Source organism: Chiloscyllium plagiosum, chromosome 17, assembly GCF_004010195.1.
Source record: "Chiloscyllium plagiosum isolate BGI_BamShark_2017 chromosome 17, ASM401019v2, whole genome shotgun sequence".
NCBI classification, from domain to species: domain Eukaryota; kingdom Metazoa; phylum Chordata; class Chondrichthyes; order Orectolobiformes; family Hemiscylliidae; genus Chiloscyllium; species Chiloscyllium plagiosum.
The window spans coordinates 23,394,780-23,418,369 of record NC_057726.1 but is presented as its reverse complement, the minus strand read 5'-3'; the positions used below and the strand labels follow the sequence as shown (position 1 = coordinate 23,418,369).

Genomic DNA, 23,590 nt, shown 5'->3' with positions numbered 1-23,590 from the left:
ATTATGAGAAAATCTGCAACAAGGTTTGCAACAAACCAAAGTCTGAGTAAGGCCCAGTAAAAGAATACCTTGTTTGCCACAGATGCTGCTCATTTACTGATAATTTCCATGGTATTATATTGTTTATCTTACACTAAATAAGATACCTACCACATATCAATAGCTGTAGTCTGAGTCTTTGTTCCTAATAGTAATTCTGGAGCTCTGTACCTAAGAACAAAGCATGCAATATTCAATCAGAATTTCAGAGCTCCCAAATATTCACAAGCATCTTCTATTTTTAAACACTTCACAAGTCAAAATAGGCAAAATAAGTCATGGGGTCCTTGGTTTTGTAAAATAATTGCAACTGGAACATGGCAGAAGTTGCAAACATGGAAGTGTAATATTTCTACAAGTCTGTGGATTCTGATTGACAAATTGTCCATTTAGTTTCTTTGACTAATTACTGATAGTGCTGCTGTGAAGATGAACATTCAAACCATAACACTTGCAACAACAATAGGCCAAGAAAACCTCTCAGAGATCTTTCATGCTGATGGCAGGATTATGCTGCTTGAAGTGTTGAAGTATCCAAGATGCGTGTCACCTTAGCATCAAATATCATAATCATCAGGAAACAGATTAGCTTGTGTCAGCCAACCTACCATAATGTTACCACTTTTGGAGTCATAGGCTTCAGAGGCACTCCATATGCACGCGCCAACCCAAAATCAGCTGGAAAAAATAATACTTAAAACAATTAGAGGAGGAAAGCAATGTAGTGTCTAATCAGTACAAGGTGGCAAAAGAAGAATGTGTATTTATATTGCATTTTCATAAACTTCAAAGCATCCCAACAGTTTCAAAGCCAAATAGTTACTATTGAAGGGCAGTCATTACTGTGCACAACAAGGTTCCATAAATAGCCAAGAGATAAATGATCAGTTAATGTGTGGATGCCAAATCCCTAAACACAGACCAGAGAACCTGACATCGGTGGTGGGCAAGCTGTTGGAGGGAATCCTGAGAAACAGGATGTACATGTATTTGGAAAGGCAAGGACCGATTAGAGATAGTCAACATGGCTTTGTGCGTGAGAAATCATGTCACACAAACTTGATTGAGTTTTCTGAAGAACAAAGAGGATTGATGAGGGCAGAGCAGTGGACATGATCTGTGTGGACTTCTGTAAGGCGTTCAACAAGGTTCCCCATGGGAGGCTGGTTAGCAAGGTTAGATCTCATGGAATACAGGGAGAACTAGCCATTTGGATATATAACTGGTTTGAAGGTAGAAGACAGAGAGTGGTGGTGGAGGCTTGTTTTTCAGACTGGAGGCCTGTGACCAGTGGAGTGCCACAAGGATCGGTGCTGGGTCCACTACTTTTCATCATTTATACAAATGACTTGGATGTGAGCATAAGAGGTAAAGTAAGCAAGTTTGCAGATGACACCAAAATTGGAGGTATAATGGACAGCGAAGAAGATTACCTCAAGAGTACAGCAGGATCTTGATCAGATGGACAAATGCACTGAGGAGTGGCAAATGGAATTCAATTTAGATAAATGCGAGGTGCTGCATTTTGGAAAAGCAAATCTTAGCAGTATGATACACTTAGTGGTAAGGTCCTAGGGAGTGTTGCTGAACAAAGATATCTTGGAGTGCAGGTTCATAGTTCTTTGAAAGTAGAGTTGCAGGTAGATAGGATAGTGGAGAAGGTGTTTGGTATGCTTTCCTTTATTGGTCAGAGTATTGAGTATGGAGTTGAGAGGTCATGTTGCAGCTGTACAGGACATTGGTTAGGCCACTGTTGGAATATTATGTGTAATTCTGGTCTCCTTCCGATCAGAAAGATGTTGTAAAACTTAAAAGGGTTCAGAAAAGATCCACAAGGATGTTGCCAGGGTTGGAGGATTTGAGCTATAGGGAGAGGCTGAACAGGCTGGGGCTGTTTTCCCTGGAGGGTTGGAGGCTGAGGGTGACCTTTTAGAGGTTTATAAAATCATGCAGGGCATGGATAAGATAAATAGATAAAGTATTTTCCCTGGAGTGGGGGAGTCCAGAACTAGAGACCATAGGTTTAGGTTGAGAGGTGAAAGATATAAAAGAGACCTAAGGGGCAACCATTTCACCCAGAGGGTGGTACGTGTATGGAGTGGGCCGCCAGAGGAAGTGGTGGAGGCTGGTACAATTGCAACATTTAAAAGGTATCTGGATGGGTATATGAATAGAAAGGGTTTGGAGGGATATGGGTCAAGTGCTGGCAGGTGTGACTAGATTGGGTTGGGATATGTGGTCAGCATGGACAAGTTGGACCGAAGGGTCTGTTTCCGTGCTGTACATCTCTAGGACTCTATAATTCTACGGGGGAAAAAAAAAGTTGTCAAATGAAAAACTGCATCAGTTTTCAAAAGCTTATTATAAAATGGTTCCACAAAGCTGTCAGAAGAAATCCCATCTTAAATTTCTGAAACATTTGCATTTAATGAAATTTATCAGCAATTTAAACTGACCTAATTTTATAACACCAAAAGCTAATGAGAATATAAATAAAGTGTTACACATCTTACCTATCTTAACACACCCTTTATCGGTCATTAACAAGTTAGACACCTTAAGGTCTCTACAAAAAATAAAGATGTTTATTACCAACACATCACATGTTTGAAAGCTCATCCAAAAGCTGTAGATGAGGTGCAGGTTGATCATGCAGCATTGAATCTGAGCAAACCAAATTGACTTCTGACCCAGTTCATCTTGAAGGCAGGGACAACAGTATTAATCAACAATTAAAATTATTCATACAATAAGAGTTAGAATTATATTTTTGAAAAAAAAGTCATCAATTGAAATAAGTATTTCCCTAAATAAATAAATAAAGCCTGGGGAATGCAGATGTTCCAGTTGTTCAATCAATTCAGGTTCTGCTATGTCAGCTATTTGTATAAATATAACCACAGATTAGTGGTATGAATTCAGGAAGCTTGTTGGTTATTTACATGGTGGAGCTGAGCAACAGAAATTACTGGCAGAAGGCTTGGCAGACATTTCTGAGGAACCGTGCAAATAATCAAGTAAACGTGCCCCTCAATAATTCATTTTAGAACCAATACAAGTCTTTAATATTTGAATGGGGCAACATCACTACTGCAATGTGTAACACCGAAAAGTTTTCAAAACGTCTGTGCCAATGAATCAATTCAAATTGGATAGAACAGAAAGGGGAAATCAAGAATTATTAGCCAGGAGGGGGCAGATGTCTTTATGTTCGACTTCAAAATGGTGCCATGGATTCTTCTCCGTTCGCCTGAAAGTGCAGATTAGTCTCACTGAATGCCCTATCCGAACGTCTGCACCCCAGTACTGCTCTGAAGTGTTAGCCTTAAATTTGAGCAAGTACCTGAGTGGAACTTAATCCCACACATTATGATACAGTGACAAGACTTCTACAACTGAGTCATGCTTGGCTTGGACATGTGCTACACCGAGAACCATGTTGCCTGTAGGTGTAATCCTAACCCAACCCTATTGCTTTCTTAATCACTTGGTGAAGCTGCATACTAAATTTTGTGATTCTCATACTACAACATCAGTGCTCCAAGCTGCACAGCTGAAAAACCCTACACACACTTCTTCATCCTCCACTTCTGAAAGCACTCTGGTTTTAAATATACATCAGACAGAACTTAGGAATTTTATGTAGGAACAATTAATTCCCTCTGAACCACCAAGTTCTGCAAGTTCCCTCTATTTCAATTACTGCTTTTTTCTACTCTTCCTGCCAAAATGAACACATTCACAGTTTCCTATAGTATATTCCATCTGCCAATTTACTTAATCTATCTTTATACCTTTTCAGACCGTCTATCTTCTCTTGGCAACTTACTCTCGTACTTTGGTGTCATCAACAAACTTAGACTCTGTACGTTCAATCCCTTTGTCCAGGTCATTATTACAGATTGCAAATGTTGAGAGCTGAAATATGTTGCTGGAAAAGTGCAGCAGATCAGGCAGCATCCAAGGAGCAGGAGAATCGACGTTTCGGGCATGAGCCCTTCTTCAGGAATCCTGGAGAAGGGCTCATGCCCGAAACGTCGATTCTCCTGCTCCTTGGATGCTGCCTGACCTGCTGCGCTTTTCCAGCAACACATTTTCAGGTCTGATCTCCAGCATCTGCAGTCCTCACTTTCTCCTGCAAATGTTGAGAACCCAACACTGATCTCTGAGACACTCTACAAGTTACAGCTTGCCAATTCAAAAATGACGCCGTTAACTCTGTTTCCTATTAGTTAACTAAGTATTTATTTACACTAACGTTATATGTTATAACACATGCTCCTACCTTACAGCCATGGAGTAATAGAGATGTACAGCACGGAAACAGACCCTTCGATTCAACTCGTCCATGCCAAACAGATATCCTAAGTTAATCTAGTCCCATTAGGCAGCTTGTGTAGGAACAAGATATTATGGCTTCTTATCAAGCATATGTTCAAAATCCAAGTACACCATATCAACAAGTGCCCCTTTATCCCTCATATTTACTACTTGTTCAAAAAAATTGATATTCCATAAAAGTGATTTACCTTTTACAAAATTATGTTGGCTTCACCTAATCACATAATTTTCCAATGATCCTGCTATAACTACCTTAATAATTGATTCTAGTAATTTTTCTAAGACAGATATTAGGCCAATTGGCCTAGCTTCCTGACGGAAAGCAGTTTTGAGGTATTTACGAGTCAACCCATTCAAAAATGTTATTTCACAGTTCTGGAGCACATGGGAGTTGAACCTGGACCTCCTGGTCCACAGGTAGGGACACTAGATATTTTCTAACCAATCCATTTAGAGATATATTACACATCTCTGAAGTACATGGGACTTGAACCTGGGCCTGAGGATTGAGAAGTAGAGTCACCATTCAGCCGCCTGGTAATTAATCTACTATAGTCAACAGAATTAAATGTCAGATTCTGTTTATAATCAGGATGCTGTCTTTTTTTAAGTGCATGTTACATCTGCCAGATGTTTTAGACTGGAAGCAGTAGTATATCTATGGCACTTAGTCTCTCAATTCTCTCACCTGTGAATAATGAAGTTTCCATGTAGATATCGCAACCCCTTCAATAATTGAAGAATTATACATTTTACCTAAAAAGGGAAGCAATACAAGAGTTAATGTATTAAACATTTACAAAGCCAAAAGTATAATTTTATATGGCATTTTTAGTCCCTACAATAGCATAAAAGAACCAAAAGTAAGAATGAAAAGTGATGCTTTTATTGAAAAGTTCTTACCTAGTTAGACTGTGAAGTTATTTGAATAAACAATTACTACAAGTATTCGAATATCTGAGACAGTTCTACACTTACCTGAGCCTCTGAAAATGGTGACTGCATATTTTCTAAAAGACTTGCAAGATCCTGTTCACAGTATCCCATTACCAGGAAAATACTGTAGAAATAAAAATGAGAAAGTGACCAAATTCATCATCCATTAATTAGCTTCACATATTACCTTAGTAGCACCATTAAATGATAGTCCAGGCCAACTGTATAAGGAGACACTTATATTCCTAACTGCATATAATATCCAGGTAAACAATGCATTACTTTGACACCAATCAAAGGATTACACTTCTGATAGTGACATATTCTCTTGGTACTACAGTGGATTAGCATCAGCACAAATCAGGAATGTTGTATTGATGCAATAGATATATTCTAAGTTTTACTGTTTTTTATATATTTATATATTTATATTTCCATCTTTAATCTGTCATTCTATTAGAACTGCCATTTTGTACATTTACCAGGTAGAGAAAACACAACCAAATGATCTTCCATTTTCCTCTTAATACAGAAGTAAACAGGGAGTGTTTTGTCAATCTTATCATGAAACGCTAATGAAAGATAAAGATTTATTGCAGGAAAGCTGTGTACACATATTATAAAATAAATTTTCTTTTAATTATCATCTATCCCATCCATTGCTGAGCTTGCCCTGAATAGAGCACCATCCCACAGTTCTACTATCCCATTCTGATTATGTGTAAGGTCCCCTTGTCTCTTCTCTCAGGGATTCTCAAAGACACCGCTAATCCAGTTATGTATTTGTTTCCAGGACTGCCTGAACCACATTTCCTGCATAGAGATAACTGTTTATTCTCTGGCCGTGCAAGTGCACCAAGCCTCTGGGCCTAACGCTGAACTCCTTCAGTGCATGTTCTCAGCTATGCTGTTCTATTTAAGTGGAAGGAAATCATCAATATAGGCTCAACTCAGAACATCTCAGGAACAAGTCCCATTCATGTTGTTATCTTACAGACTGCAAATTCATGACCAACTTGCAGGTTTGCATGGACCCCCAAATGAGAAATTTGGTGAGTCTTGTTTATATAAAAGGATAACATTTATAAAGAGAAACAAATTGAGAATTTGGATGAAAGTAAAGGTTATACTTTTGATATGGCTCACAGAGTAATGGGGCTTGGTTAGCAGCTCACTCAAAATCATACAGCCTGGAAACAGATACTTTTGTCCAACTAGTCCACACCAACCATGTGCCCAAACTAAACTAGTCCCACCTGCCCTGTATTTGGCCCATATCCCTCTGGACCTTTCTTCTTACTGTACATACCCAAAAGTTCTTTAAACATTGTATCTGTACCTGCATCCACCACTTGATCTGGCAGTTCATTCCACATACTAACTACACTCTGTGTAAAAAAGTTGCCCCTCATGTCCTTTATAAATCTTTCTCCTCTCACCTTAAAAATATGCCCCTGGTTTTGAACTCGCTCACCTTGGGGAAAAGACCTTGGCCATTCACCTCCTCTCTGACCCTCATGATTTTATAAATATCTACAAGGTCACCCCATAACCTCCTATGCTCTAGTCAAAAAAATCCCAGCCCATCCAACACTAACCTATCGAGGTGGTTTCCCACGACTACTTCTTTTAGCTCCACAATATTAGGGTGCCGCAGTTTAAGGAGCAGATTAATCTCTCGCAAACTACTTATGGGGATTCCTGCAAATAAACAAAAGAAAGAGAGAAGCTTATATATGCAGCTGATAGAATTGGGAGCAATAAAATCCTATTTGCTTATAGTTATGTCACATTATTAAACTAAAAGTAATTCCTCTTCAAAATGAAAACAACACTGGAAAGGCATGAGGTCATAATAGCTGCAGTGGAAATGTGTTTTTTTTAAATGATGATACCCAGCTGCAGTTGGGCTTATGCTCACTTTCTCTTTTACAAATTAGTGGAATTAGAGGCTTGGAAAGAGTTGCTATGTTGCTGTAAATGTTATTGATGAATAAGTCCATAATTGGAAATCCAAGACCTATTAACATGAGCTTTGTTGCTGAAAATTGATTCAACTTTATGACCCCCAAGGTTTCATGGTGCATATTTATGAGATCTACAAAAGAGCAAACTGATTTGCTTACTATTCTTTAATCCACAGTAGCATTCCAGTTTACAATATGATGCAATACTGGTCAATGGTGGTGAGCAAACAGACATTACCAGTGAAAAAGCTAATGCTTAACAGAATAATAAGTGGCAGACATTTTAGCTACAACTTCACATTTGAAGAGGATTTAACTTTAGAAACAACCCATTTGCTGTAACACATATGAACCATTTCCATTAATATTGGATTAATTCTATAACCCATTGTGTTTGGCATTTGTGTCATAATAGAATGTAATCTCAGTTACAGTTTGGCATACACTCTAAGGGACATGACGAGACTCTAGTAGTAATCAATGTTTTCACAACTTAAAAATGAAAGTAATTATAGCAATTGCACAAGATGACACTGATTACACTTGCTTCCATTTTCTCCCCCCAACAATGAAAAGAACATGCTGCATGGGGTGCCATCAGCATGATTTAGTGGTCTAGAAGATGGTAGGTTCAAGGATCACTCCAGAAACTTAAGCACAAAAATGTAGTCTGACACCCTAGTGCAGTACTGAAGGAGTGGAGTACTGTCAGAGAAACCATATTTCAGAAAGACATTAAATTATCTGCTCTGTCAGGTGGATACAAAAGAACCTATGAATAATGCTGGAAATGTGTTGCTGGAAAAGCGCAGCAGGTCAGGCAGCATCCAGGGAACAGGAGAATCGACGTTTCGGGCATAAGCCCTTCTTCAGGATTCCTGAAGAAGGGCTTATGCCCGAAACGTCGATTCTCCTGTTCCCTGGATGCTGCCTGACCTGCTGCGCTTTTCCAGCAACACATTTCCAGCTCTGATCTCCAGCATCTGCAGACCTCACTTTCTCCTCAAAGATTTCAACCTATGAATAATATCAAGCTGAAGCATGAACATTCTCTCTCGTGGCCTGATCAATATTAATCCTCGATCAACATCACAAAAATATATAATCTGGTTATCACACTGCTGTTTATGTTAGAGATCCCTTTGTACAAATTAGCTGATTTTCCTTCAAGGCAACAGTAACTATATATTGACACTCATGTGGTATCTGGCTGTAAAGTATATCAGAAAATCCTGGGTCTTAAAAGGTATTACAAATGGAAATCTCTCTTATTTTGGAAACAGCTTAACGAACTGGTAAATTGTGTATGCAAAATTAGACCAAAGTAATACTGGTTCAAAATATACACTTGGTGTGCAATGAGTTTTGGTATTATTTCTGAAATGTTTAGTAAGTTTCTAAAAAGAATGCACTTTCACAAACAGATTGAAAACGCCACCGATTTTGATATTTCTTACTTACCATCCCTCTCTTTATCCATTCGAACCTTCTTAAGGGCAACAATTTCATCACTTTTTGTATCATGAGCTCGGTCTAAAACATGAAAAATGTAAATGCAGAAATTACGACCTTGTGGGATCAGTTAGCTCAGCTGGCTGGGCATGTGTCCATTCAATTCCTGCACCAGGTGAGGTTATCATGAATATATTTATTAGTTCAGTCCTAAAAATGGGGACATTCTTCTTCTGTTTTCTTTCTGCTGTGTCGTGATGGAGAATGCCAAGTCTCCCTATATTTAATTAAGAAAGGTATATACTCATGGGATTCTGTAGGGTGCTTGGTCCAGTTGGGTTCACATGACAATGGTAGTAGACATACCACCAGAATGTCAAAGGGAACATAAATATACCCTGAGAGAATAGCAACTATATGTAACAAAAGTAACAAATTTCAAAGGTAACAGTATTATACTGATCTTGTTATCCTAATGGAAAATGAACTTGTCAGTAAAATTGTAATTTGTTTTTCCTCTTAATATAATCTTTATTACCAGTCAGTGAGAGCAATGTTTAAAAATGACTATATCAATTATAAACGGTTAAAATGGTCAAAAATACTCGGCTCTGAACTAAATGGGTACATTCTTGCAAATCCAGTGATGTAAAAATGGGAGGTTCAAAAAAGACTTTTTAGAACATGCCATCCAATTTTAAACAATCTTACTCAATAAAAATGAACTTCCTTGGGCAATTCAGCACCAGAGTTTTTGTCTACTTTGCTGCTTGCACACTGATCTGTTCTGGCACCCCTAGCAACCTCTGGTCCCACCTGATCAGGACTGATCCGAACCGCCCACTGCCCAAAGCACCCGACTTCAAATCCAAAATCAAAAATCCAGTGAGGCCTTGGTTGCGAGGCTGTCAGTTTTGAGAGTGTGTATCTTCAATGCTCTGACTCCCCCAGCTGTCAAGTTTCATTGTAAAAGGTAAAAACAAGGACTGCAGATGCTGGAAACCAGAGTCTAGATTAGAGTGGTGCTGGAAAAGCACAGCAGGTCAGGCAGCATCCGAGGAGCAGGAAAGTTGACGTTTCGGACAAAAGCCCTTCATCAGGATTATTAAATTAGGATAACAAGATCAGTATAATACTGTTACCTTTGAAATTTGTTACTTTTGTTACATATAGTTGCTATTCTCTCAGGGTATATTTATGTTCCCTTTGACATTCTGGTGGTATGTCTACTACCATTGTCATGTGAACCCAACTGGACCAAGCACCCTACAGAATCCCATGAGTATATACCTTTCTTAATTAAATCGAAACATCGATTTTCCTGCTCCTCGGGTGCTGCCTGACCTGCTGTGCTTTTCCAGCACCACTCTAATCTAGACTCTGGATTCATTGTAAGCAATGTTCCCCAGACTGTGCAGCCATAATCCTAAAGGTCCTGCACACACCATGAACAAGTTGGTCCCTTTAAATGACCAAATCTATATGGCCATGCAAAACAAAAATTAGAAGGGGTGTGCCCTTAACTACACATGCCCTTAAAATTTAGATTATAAGATCTAGGAGCAGAGCTGGCCCATTTGGCCCATTGAGTCTGCTCCACCACTCGATCATGCCTGATATGTGTCTCAACACCATTCTCCTGCCTTCGCCCTGTAATCCTCAATCCCCAATCTGGACGCCTGTGACCAGTGGAGTGCCAGGTCCACTACTTTTTGTCATTTATATAAATGATTTGGATGTGAACGTATAGTTAGCAAGTTTTCAGATGACACCAAAATTGGAGGTGTAGTGGACAGCAAAGAAGGTTACCTCAGATTACAATGGGATCTTGATCAGATGGGCCAATGGGCTGAGGACTGGCAGATGGAGTTTAATTTAGATAAATGCGAGGTGCTGCATTTTGGAAAAGCAAATCAGAGCAGAACTTATACACTTAATGGTAAGGTTCTAGGGAGTGTTGCTGAACAAAGAGACTTTGGAGTGCAGGTTCATAGTTCCTTGAAAGTGGAGTTGCAGGTCGATAGGATAGTGAAGAAGGCATTTCGTACGCTTTCCCTTATTGGTCTGAGAATTGAGTACAGGAGTTGGGAGGTCATGTTGCGGCTGTACAGGACATTGGTTAGGCCACTTTTGGAATATTGCATGCAATTCTGGTCTCCTTCCTATCAGAAGGTTGTGAAACTTGAAAGGGTTCAGAAAAGATTTACAAGGATGTTGCCAGGATTGGAGGATTTGAGCTATAGGGAGAGGTTGAATAGGCTAGGGCTGTTTTCCCTGGAGAGTCGGAGGCTGAGGGGTGACCTTATAGAGGTTTATAAAATTATGAGGGGCATGGATAGGATAAACAGACAAGGTCTTTTCTCTGGGGTGCGGGAGTCCAGAACTAGGGGGCTAGGGGCATAGGTTTAAGGTGAGAGTGGAAAGATATAAAAGGGACTTAAGGGGCAACTTTTTCTTGCAGAGGATGGTACGTGTATGGAATGAGCTGCCAGAGGAAGTGGTGGAGGCTAGTACAACTATAACATTTAAAAGCCATCTGGATGGGAGGGTTTAGAGGGATATGGGCCAAGTGCTGGCAAATGGGACTAGATTAGGTTAGGATATCTGCTCGGCATGGACAAGTTGGACCGAAGGGTCTGTTTCTGTACTGTACATCTCTTTGACTCTAAGAACCTATCTTTCTTAAAACTCTCATTGACCTGGTTTCCACAGCTTTCTGTGGTGATGATTTCCATAGATTCACCATTCTCCAGCTGAAGAAATTCTTCATCTCAGTTCTAAAGGGTCATTGTTGCACTCTGAGGCTGTGCCCTTAGCTCCTAGCCTCTTCGACTGGAGGAAATATCTTCCCTTCATCCATTCTATTCAAGCCTCTCAGTATTCTGTAAGTTTTAATAAGATTCTCCTTCACACTCCATAAAGTATACCCAGAGTCCTCAACTTCACCTCATGTGATCAGCCCTTCATCTTGGGGATCATTCTTGTAAACATCCTCTAGACCCTCCCCCCTACCCACCCAACCACACCAACCTGCCACCCCCTGCTGCTGCCGCCCAATGCCAGCGCATCCTTCCTTAGATACGATGCCCAAAACTATTCTCAATATTCCCAATGCGGGTCTGACCAGAGCCTTATACAGCCTCAGTGGTATATCACTTGTATTCCAGCTCTCTTGAAATGAATGCTAACACTGCATTTACCTCCCTAACTGCCAACTGAATCGGCACATTAACCTTAAGAGAATCCTGAACTAGGACTTCCAAGTCTCTTTGTGCTTCAGATTTCTTAAACCTTTCTCCATTTCGAAAATAGTCTACACCACTATTCTCCGTATGAATATGCATAACCTCAAACGTTCCCACATTGTATTCCATCTGCCACTTCTTTGGCCACTCTCTAAGCCTGTCCAAGTCCATCTGAAGCCCCCTGCTTCTTCAACACTACCAGTCCATCCATCTAGCTTTGTATGAGCTTGGAGGGAAGGTTGGTTATAGTATCTTTCATGTGCATACTTCAATATGACTGTATCTATCCATCATAATAAATAACAGCCATTCAGCCCCTCAAGCGTGACTTGCCATTCAATGAGATAGTGTCCGATTTGATTGTGGCTTTAATTTAAAATTTTGTAGCAAACAAATAACGAACCTGAAGATTTCAAGAGCTTTATCAATTTTGAATAGATAAAACATTTAATGAGAAACAAAAATGATCTCCTGACACAAATACAAAGAAAATTAAACCGGACTTACACACAATACCATAGGTTCCTTCACCAATGCGATTTAATTTTACAAATTCTTTCACACTTCTGCTTCTTCCCAGCTGCAAATAAAAATATAAACAATTAATTTCACACAGACTTTCTGTCCAGGGTGTTTGTATAATGGTTGGAAGTACCTTTTTCTATCTTAAAAGATCTCTGCAGCAGCGAACAGACAAACTCTACTACTTGAAACAAGACTTATTCAGATATCTCAAATTGCTCGATTCCTCTAGAGTTTACTGACAGTCTACAGACTGGTCTTTTCAACACAAAAGATATCCATATACATGATGTCAAATAGATAGCACCCATTTTTATATTGAGGTACTCCACAAGAGTGAGACCAAGCTTGTTTATCAAGAATAATGAAGGAAAAAATGTGAACAATTTGTTACAAACTGGTCCTTTTTCTAAAAGCTGTTCCTTCTTCTCAAGGTTACCGAATCCTCGATTATAAAACAGCCCAGACTCCGAATCGGCTGAACTGGTACAGAGATAAAAGGGTTTACTGAGAGGCTTTTTGTTTGTATGTAAACAAATGAGTTTTCAGGCCAAAGTTTTTACGTTTTAGAAGTAACCTGTATAGACAAGGGGACTTGGCCAGCTCTCGAGCTGTGCAGTGCAATTCAGAATTTTAGTTCATTCAGTTCAGCAGTTCTGTATGTGAAGAGAGGCTGCTGGAGTCAGTCCAAGTTGAGACTGGAACTTCTCTCTCTCCTTATGCCCTTCTCACTACAACCTGTAAGCCTCTGTTTCATTTTTACTCTGTGTTTAAGGAGTTTGTTTATTGGGATGTTGTGTATTTTCGGAATAGCATAATTAAGTCTAGTTTGGATAGACTGAATTCTGCAGGTATTCTATATTTTGTTCTTTGTGTTTTATTCTGTAATTTTGTGAATAATTTCTTATCTGTTTCAAAACCTGGTATTCAACCGAGCGAACTTCCTCTGAGTAATTTTCACTGCACGCTTAGCAAAACAAATAGCAAAGTTACGGTCTGGGCTGCCTGCTTAAGAATGTTTTGAATGGTCTGGCTTTGTCCATTACAGATTGGGGGCTCTTTGCAGGATTTAAACAGCAAGTGGTAGGTGCTAGTGTCTTTATTTCGGGTGTTAGTTTGTGTGGGCAGACAAAGCTTGGGATAGCAATGGCTCTTTCAGCCGCCAAGAGTTTTCTGGAAGTGGACGAGGTGACTTTGGAAGTTTTACAGGCGAATAAGACCAAGCTGCAGGAGTTAGTAGACAAGCTGGTGTTGAAACTACCTCCTACTGTGAGGAGAGATGAGATAGTTACAGCAGTAGCTCAGCATTTAAATTCGCTGGAGAACCCATCAGAATCTGTAGGGATGGCAAAAATTCAATTGTAACTGAAACAGCTTGAGTAAGAGGTGAGAGATAAGGAAAGGGCAGCAGAAGTGAAACACTTTGAGTTACAATTAAAACAAAAGAAAAAGAACAAATGGATTTAGCAGAAGAGAAAGAAAAAGAGAGAAAGTTTGAACTTCAAAAACTGACACTTAAAAGGAAAGTCAGTTTAAAGGCTGAGGGTAGGGTTTAGTGAGGAAGAAAGTGAGTATGAGCATACTCATGGTAGGTGAAAGCCTGATGAGAAACTGTTTAAGTATGTTCAAGCATTGCCTAAATTTGATGAGAAGGATGTGGAAGTCTTTTCCATCTCATTGAAAAAGTGGCGAAACAGTGCAGTGGCCAGACCATGTGAGTTTTGTTGATCCAAAAAAAATTGTAGGTGGGGCTAGTGAGGTCTTTGCATCACTATGAGAGGAGGTATCTGGTGAGTATGAGATGGTGAAAATAAGCCATCTTAAGTACATATGAAGCCTATAGACAACGTTTCAGGATTCTCAGGAGGGACCCTGGTCAAACCTATATTGAGTTTGAAAGGATCAAACAAAGTAATTTCAATGGATGGATAACAGCTTTACAAATAACAGCAAACCAATGATGCCCTTAGAGAGGTAGTTATTTTGGAAGAATTCAAAAATCCACTGCTTGAAGCAGCACAAACTCATGTGGAAAAACACAGAGTTAAAACAGCAAGTTTAGCAGCTGAAGTGGCAGATGATTATGAGCTGGTTCTTAGAACTTGGTTTGGCTTCCAGAATCAATTTCAGTCCATGAGGGATAGAAACTGGGGCAAAGAGAAATTCTCACGTGGAAAGGGAAAGGTAGATCTCAGGGAAGATCATAAGGATAACTCACCACAGGGTAAAAAGGAAACCCTTGAGGGGAGGGACAAAGAAGTTAAAAAGCTCCGGTGTTTTCATTGTAATAAAGTGGGCCACACATTTCACAGTGTTGGTGGGCTAGGAGAAAGCCAGATGTAGGAAAACCGGACAAGCCCGGGAGTTTTGTTGGACTGGTAACAAGAAGGACAGAGAAAGTTAGAAAACTGCATCAGAATGCACAAACTGATCAGAGGTTAAGCCAGATCTGCTTAAAAAAATATATATATGCAAGGATAAAGTTTATTCACATAGGCCAGAAGTAAAGAGGTTATGATATTAAGGGACACAAGATCTGCTCAGTCTGTCATGCTGAAGGACGAGGAGATGTGTACTCCTGAAAGACTATGGCGAGAAAAGGTACTGGCAACAGGAATTCACAGTGAGACAAAAAGCACTCAATTATGTAAAGTGAGGCAAGAGTCCAGAGAAGAGAGGAGAATTTGTGGTAGGAGTACTGGACAAACCCTCAGCTCCAGGAATACAATTTGTCCTTGCAAATGATATCGCTGATTCACCGGTAGGCGTGCTGCCTACTCTAGTTGAAAGGCCAGTGGAGATGCAGGGAACTGAAACACTGCAGGATATTTATCCAGGAACCTTCCAAGATTGTGTCTTAACGAGATCGCAGAGTCATAAGCTGAAGCAGGAGAGATCAAAAGACGCAGATAAGGCAACTGAAAAAGCCTTATCAAAGACTTTTTTTGATCAGATAAGTGGGACAGAGCAGGAATCAAATGTTAAAAATGCAACTATCTCTAGCTTTGCTAAGCTTATTGAGTTATAGCAGAAAGATGAGAACTTAAAGCAGTTGTATCAAAAGACATGTACATGGAAGGAGAGTGAATGCATTCCTTTGTGTTATTATTTAATAAATGATGTCTAAATGAGGAAATGGAGACCATCACACATTCAAGCAGATGAGAAACGGGCAGAGGTTCATCAGATTGTTTTGCCAGTAGGGTATAGAAAGGAGGTGCTGCAAGTGGCACATGAGCTACCACTTGGAGGCCATTGCAGACTGAGGAAAACACAGGCTAAAATACAAAGACATTTTTATTGGCCTGGACTTGACAAGGATGTAGCTGAATTGTGCCAGACGTGTCATACATGTCAGCTAATTGGAAAACCATAGGCAGTAATAAAACCTGCATCTTTAATACCTATTTTAGCTTTTGAAGAACCTTTCACAAGTCTTAATTGATTGCGTAGATCCCCTAACTCAAACAAAATGTGGGAATAAGTATTTATGAAAAATAATGGATGTATTGATTAGATTTCCCGAGGCAATCCCATTACGCAATAGCACACCTAAAACAGTTGAAGAAGAATTACTCAAATGTTTTACTAGATACGGACGACCGATAGAGATACAGTCAGAACAAGGGTCAAACTTCACATCTAAACTATTCAAGATGGTTATGGATAACTTGGGAATAAAACAGTTCAAATCTCCTGCGTACCATCCAGATTCACAGGCAGCGCTAGAAAGGTGGCATCAAACATTAAAGACCACGTTGTGGGCTTATGGTCGGGATTATCCAGATGATTGGGATAAGGAATTCTGTTTGTGCTTTTTGCAATCAGAGATGCACCAAATGAATAGACCAAATTCAGTCCATTTGAATTAATTTGTGGGCATAACGTAAGAGGACCATTAAAATTGATTAAGGAGAAATCAATAAGTCAGAATTCAAAGACCACACATTTGGACTATGTGTCAAATTTTAGAGAACGATTAAATATAGCTGGGGAGTTGGCTAGACAGCAGTTAAGTATCACAGGAAACAGTAAGAAATCAAAAATTGACAATTTTGCCTTTGAGATGAAAGGGTTTACTGAGAGGCTTTTTGTTTAGATTAGATTACTTACAGTGTGGAAAGAGGTCCTTCGGCCCAACAAGTTCACACCCACCCTTTGAAGAGCAACCCACCCAGACCCATTCCCCTACATTTACCTCTTCACCTAATACTACAGGCAATTTAGCTTGGCCAATTCACCTAACCTGCACATTTTTGGATTGTGGGAGGAAACCAGAGCACCTGGAGGAAACCTACGCAGACACGGGGAGAATGTGCAAACTCCACACAGAGAGTTGCCTGAGGCAGGAATTGAACCCGGGTCTCTGGTGCTGTGAGGCAGCAGTGCTAACCACTGAGCCACCAGAGTCTTCAGGCCAAAGGTTTTATGTTTTAGAAGTAAACTGTATAGTAAAGGGGGCTTGGCCAGCTCTCTAGCTGTGCAGCTCAATTCAGAAGTTTAGTTTGTTCAGTTCAGCATGTGTGTGTATGAAGAGAGGCTGTGGAATCAGTCCCAGTTGAGACTGGAACTTCTCTCTCTCCTTATGCCCTTCTCACTACAACCTGTAAGCCTCTGTTTCATTTTTACTCTGTGTTTAAGGAGTTTGTTTATTGGGACTGTTGTGTATTTTCGGAATAGCATAATTAAGTCTAGTTTGGATAGACTGACTTCTGTGGGTATTCTATATCCTGTTCTTTGTGTTCATTCTGTAATTTTGTAAATACATTTTTGTCTGTTTTAAAACCTGGTAGTCAACCTAGCTGACTTACTCTGAGTAATTTTCACTGCATGCTTACCGAAACAAATAGCAAAGTTACAGTCTGGGCTGCCTGCTTAAGAATGTTTTGAGTGGTATGGCCTTATCCATAACATAGTTACAACTGCCATTTGTAGTAATACACAAGTGCTAAAATGGATACTGAATGTTATTAGACTAATGGCTTATGGATTAGGCAACTCTCCATTGGGTGAATGTCAGAAAGGGTACACAGAGAAAGGATCAGAAAGTCTGGGTTTAAGTCCCACCACTTGTGCCAGAAATGTGCTACAACATCACAAACAGATTGATACAAAACACTTCTAAGGCTCTTGTAGTGCAGTGGTGGTCTCCCTACCTCTGGGCCAGGGGACCCATGTTCAAGTACCATCAGCTCCAGAGGTATACATATCACACCACAGAACCTCTGCAGGCAACCTCTGCTGATTCTCCTGAGAATCTAGGTTGGAAGAAAGGACTTTAACATGGATCAGCACTGCTCAGATACCAGAGGTATCATCTTTGAAGATGTGAGAGTGCCCAAGAAGAATGTTCTCATGGGAGAGGTAACTGGCTTCAAAATTGTAATGGAACCATTTGACAAAACCAGACTCCTGGTTGCTGCTAGAGCAGTTGGTCTGGCTCAGAGAATCCTGACTGATTAATTGATTGATTTATTAATTGTCATATGTACCTAAGAACAGTTGAAAGCTTTGTTTACGAGCTGTACAAGCAGATCACCATAAGGACATACAGATCAGAGTTTAAAAAACACTTCAACAGAGACATATGGGTTACATCACACATGACGTACGCTAGGTAAAATCAACATTGGCAAGATCAATATTATTTGAAGTTAGAGAGTTCATTCATCAGTCTAAATACAGCCAGGAAGAGGCTGCTCCTGAACCTGCTGGTGTGTGTGTGTGTGTGTGTGTGTGTGTGTGTGTGTGTGTGTGTTGTGTTCAAGCTTTTGTATCTTCTGCTTGATGGATTGGTTGTAGGAGAGCATAATCAGGGTGCAATGGGTCTTTAATGATGTTGGCAACCTTTCCGTGGCAACAAGCCGTGTAAATGGAGTCCATGGATGGTAGTTTGGCTTCCATGATGGGCTAGTCTAAGCTCACAATCTTCTGTGGTTTCTTACAACCCTGGGCAGAGTAGTTGACATTCGGCACTGGGACAATATGCTTTCAGTGGTGCATCTGTAAAAGTTGATGAGGGTCATTACGTACGTGCGAAATTTCCTGAGCCGCCTGAGGAAGAAGAGATATTGGTGTGCTTTGACTGTTGCATCCATGTGGGAAGTCCAGGACAGGTTGTCAGATATCATCACTGCAAGGATCTTGATGCTCTACACCCTCTCATCCTCCGCTCCTTTGGTATATATGGGGGGGATGTTCTCCTTCTTTCCTTCTCAAGTCAAATGATCAGTCCTTTAGTTTTGCCAACAATGACAGAGAGGTTGTTCTCATTGTACCATGTCACCAAGCCCTCTATCTCCTTTCTATATTCTGCCTTGTCGTTGATAGATATCCATCCTACCATACTGGTGTCACAGATTCAGAGATGCACAACATGGAAACAGACCCTTCGATCCAACCCGTCCATGCTGACTAGATATCCCAACCCAATCTAGTCCCACCTGCCAGCACCCGGCCCATAACCCTCCAAACCCTTCCTATTCATATACCCATCCAAATGTCTCTTAAATATTGCAATTGTACCAGCCTCCACCACTTCCTCTGGCAGCTCATTCCATACACGTGCCACCCTCTGTGTGAAAAAGTTGCCCCTTAGGTCTCTTTTATATTTTTCACCTCTCACCCTAAACCTATGCCCTCTAGTTCTGGACTCCCCAACCCCAGGGAAAAGACTTTATCTATTTATCCTATCCATGCCCCTCATGATTTTGTAAACTTCTATACGGTCACCCCTCAACCTCCAACGCTCCAGGGAAAACAGTCCCAGCCTCTCCGCTCAAATCCTCCAACCCTGGCAACATCCTTGTAAATCTTATCTGCACCCTTTCAAGTTTCACAACATTTTTCTGATAGGAAGACCAGAGTTGCATGCAATATTCCAACAGTGGCCGAACCAATGTCCTGTACAGCCGCAACATGACCCCCCAACTCCTGTACTCAATACTCTGACCAATAAAGGAAAGCATACCAAACGCCTTCTTCACTATCCTATTTACCTGCCAAATCCACTTTCAAGGAGCTATGAACCTGCACTCCAAGGTCTCTTTGTTCAGCAACATTCCCGAGGACCTTACCGTTAAGTGTATAAGTCATGCAAAGATTTGCTTTCCCAAAATGCAGCACCTCGCATTTATCTGAATAGAACTCCATCTGCCACTTCTCAGCCCATTGACCCATGTGGTCAAGATCCTGTTGTAATCTGAGGTAACCTTCTTTGTTGTCCACTACACCTCTAATTTTGGTGTCATCTCCAAACTTACTAGCTGTACCTCCTATGTTCACATCCAAATCATTTATATAAATGACAAAAAGTAGTGGACCCAGCACCGATCCTTGGGGCACTCCACTGGTCACAGGCCTCCAGTCTGAAAAACAACGCTCCACCACCACCCTCTGGCTTCTACCTTTGAGCCAATTCTGTATCCAAATGGCTAGTTGTCCCTGTATTCCATGAGAACTAACCTTGCTAACCAGTCTCTTATGGGGAACCTTGTCGAATGCCTTACTGAAGTCCCCCTAGATCACATCTACCGCTCTGCCCTCATCAATCCCCTTTGTTACTTCTTCAAAAAACTCAATCAAGTTCATGTGACATGATTTCCCATGCACAAAGCCATGTTGACTATCCCTAATCAGTCCTTGCCTTTCCAAATACATGTACATCCTGTCCCTCAGGATTCCCTCCAATAACTTGCCTACCACTAATGTCAGGCTCACTGGTCTATAGTTCCCTGGCTTATCCTTACCACCCTTCTAAAACAGTGGCACCACGTTTGCCAACCTCCAGTCTTCTGACACCTCACCTGTGACTATCGATGATACAAATATCTCAGCAAGAGGCCCAGTAATCACTTCCCTAGCTTCCCACAGAGTTCTAGGGTATAGCTGATCAGGTCCTGGGGATTTATCCACCTTTATGTGTTTCAAGACATCCAGCACTTCCTCCTCTGTAACAGGGACATTTTGCAAGGTGTCACCATCTATTTCCCTACATCTATATCTTCCATATCCTTTTCCACATACTGATGCACAATACTCATTTAATATCTCCCCCATTTTCTACAGCTCCACACAAAGGCCGCCTTGCTGATATTTGAGGGGCCCTATTCTCTCCCTAGTTACCCTTTTGTCCTTAATGTATTTGGAAAAACCCTTTGGATTCTCCATATTTGCCAAAGCTATCTCATGTCCCCTTTTTGCCCTCCTGATTTCCCTCTGAAGTATATTCCTACTGCCTTTATATTCTTCCAAGGATTCACTTGATCTATCCTGTCTCTCCCTGACATATGCTTCCTTCTTTTTCTTAACCAAACCCTCAATTTCTTTAGTCATCCAGCATTCCCTATACCTACCAGCATTTCCTTTCACCCTAACAGGAATATACATTCTCTGGATTCTCGCTATCTCATTCCTGAAGGCTTCCCATTTTCCAGCCGTCCCTTTACCTGCGAACATCTGCCCCCAATCAGCTTTTGAAAGTTCTTGCCTAATACCGTCAAAATGACCTTTTCTCCAATTTCAAGCTTCAACTTTTAGATCTGGTCTATCCTTTTCCATCACTATTTTAAATCTAATGGAATTATGGTCACTGGCCCCAAAGTGCTCCCCCACTGACACCTCAGTCACCTGCCCTGCCTTAGTTCCCAAGAGTAGGTCAGGTTTTGCACCTTCTCTAGTACGTACATCCACATACTGAATCATTGTCAGGTAAGTTGTAGGTGGCGTTCATATGGAATTTGGCAACACAGTCATAGGTGTACAGAGAGTACAGTAGGGGGCTGAAGACACATCCTTGGGGGGGGGGGGGCTCTAGTGTTGAGTGTTGTCGTGGACCAAGGTCTCAGTGTATTGAGATCAATCTGGAGAGGATAATGATGTTGAAAGTAGAGCTGTGGTCGATAAGCAGGAGTCCGACATAGCTGTTCTTGTTATCCAAATGTTCCAGGCATGAGGGCAGGGTTAGAGATATGGCATCCACTGTGGACCCGTTACACCAGTAGGTATATTGTAGGGGATCGAGGCAGGCTGGGAGATTGGAGTTGATGTGGGCCATGACCAGCCTCTCGAAGCACTTCATGATTATAGAAGTCAGAAATACAGGGCAGTAGTCGTTAAGGCACGTTGCATGTACTTTCTTAGGTACTGCGTGACGGTGGTGTATTTGAAGCAGGTGGGGATTTCAGCTTGCAGGATGGAGAGGTTGAAGATGTTGGTGAATACTTCCACCAGTTGGTCTGCACAGTGCTTGGTTGGTGACACTGTCCGAACCCGTTGCTGACCCTATCTTTCCTTCTATGCAACGGGGAGAGGAGTTTATTTTTATTAAGAATAGTACCTCTTTTTATATAGAGTCATAGAGGTGTACAGCATGGAAACAGACCATTCAGTCCAACCCATTCATGCCAACCAGATATCCCAACCCAATCTGATCCCACCTGCCAGCACCTGGCCCATATCCCTCCAAACCCTCTTATTCATATACCCATCCAAATGCCTCTTAAATGTTGCAATTGTACCAGCTTCCACCACATCCTCTAGCAGCTCATTCCATATACATACCACCCTCTGCGTGAAAATGTTGGCCCTTAGGTCTCTTTTATATCTTTACCCTCTCCACCCTAAACCTATGCCCTCTAGTTCTGGACTCCCCGACCCCAGGGAAAAGACTGTCTACTTATCCTATCCATGCCCCTCATAATTTTGTAAACCTCTATAAGGTCACCCTTCAGTCTCCGACGCTCCAGGGAAAACAGCCCCAGCCTGTTCAGCCTCTCCCTGTAGCTCAGATCCTCCAACCCCTGGCAACATCCTTGTAAATCTTTTCTGAACCCTTTCAAGTTTCACAACATCTTTCCGATAGGAAGGAGNNTATGAACCTGCACTCCAAGGTCTCTTTGTTCAGCAACACTCCCTAGGACCTTCCCATTAAGTGTATAAGACCTGCTAAGATTTGCTTTCCCAAAATGCAGCACCTCGTGTTTATCTGAATTAAACTCCATCTGCCACTTCGCAGCCCAGTAGCCCATCTGGTCAAGATCCTGTTGTAATCTGAGGTAACCCTCTTTGCTGTCTACTACACCTCCAATTTTGGTGTCATCTGCAAACTTACTAACTGTATCTCTTATGCTCTCATCCAAATCATTTATGTAAAGGACAAAAAGTAGAGGGCCCAGCAGCGATCCTTGTGGCACTCCACTGGTCACAGGCCTCCAGTCTGAAAAACAAACCTCCACCACCACCTTTGAGCCAGTTCTGTATTCAATATGATTAGATTAGATTATTTACAGTGTGGAAACAGGCCCTTCGGCCCAACAAGTCCACACCGACCCACCAAAGCGCAACCCACCCAGACCCATTCCCCTACATTTACCACTTCACCTAACACTACGGGCAATTTAGCATGGCCAATTCACCTAACCCGCACATTTTTGGACTGTGGGAGGAAACCCACGCAGACACAGGGAGAATGTGCAAACTCCACAGTCAGTCGCCTGAGGTGGGAATTGAACCCGGGTCTCTGGCGCTGTGAGGCAGCAGTGCTAATCACTGTGCCACCGTGCCATCCATATCTACGAACTTTTTCTGAAAATGCCTCAATGTTTTACAATGACAGAGCACTTAAGAGATTTTGGAACCAAATGAAGTTTAGCAGTGAACTGCAATCAAACAAAACAACATGAACAAGTGAATAGCTAAAAACAAGGAAGCACTATAGGAGAAAAAAATTAAAATATCTATACACAGAGGAACCTTGATTATGCGGCATTCGATTATCCGAATTTTGGATTATCCGGACAAGATCGCAAGGTCCCGATGCTTGGCTAAACTGTGATATCCAGCATTCGATTATCCTAACATAATACTCCTCATCCGATGCGTTCGGATATCGAGGTTCCTTTGTATTTTGCTCATAGCAGAACTTGAAACATTCTGAACAGGAATTGAGAATATGACAAGCTTCTGTACCATACATAGATGCCTGGAGGGGGTGGGGGGGAAAAAAAGAGTGTGCGGGATTGGCGTAGGTAGGGGACGTAGGGGAGGGAGGAGTAACGGTGAGGGAGAAGTAGGTGTGGGGATGAGGGC

At 41.2% G+C, this 23,590-nt stretch overlaps 1 protein-coding gene across 1 annotated transcript in view; it reads right to left on the bottom strand.

Annotated features, from left to right (window-relative positions):
* cdk10 (cyclin-dependent kinase 10) overlaps positions 1 to 23,590 on the bottom strand; it is a 34,771-nt gene that overhangs the window by 6,878 nt on the left and 4,303 nt on the right. Inside the window, exons 2-9 of the mRNA XM_043706675.1 lie at positions 12,488 to 12,560; positions 8,745 to 8,816; positions 6,915 to 7,017; positions 5,359 to 5,440; positions 5,069 to 5,136; positions 2,553 to 2,605; positions 648 to 717; positions 151 to 210 (exon numbers count right to left, since the gene is read on the bottom strand). Coding sequence (XP_043562610.1) covers positions 151 to 210; positions 648 to 717; positions 2,553 to 2,605; positions 5,069 to 5,136; positions 5,359 to 5,440; positions 6,915 to 7,017; positions 8,745 to 8,816; positions 12,488 to 12,560 — 581 coding nt within the window. The remainder of the gene's footprint in view (positions 1 to 150; positions 211 to 647; positions 718 to 2,552; positions 2,606 to 5,068; positions 5,137 to 5,358; positions 5,441 to 6,914; positions 7,018 to 8,744; positions 8,817 to 12,487; positions 12,561 to 23,590) is intronic.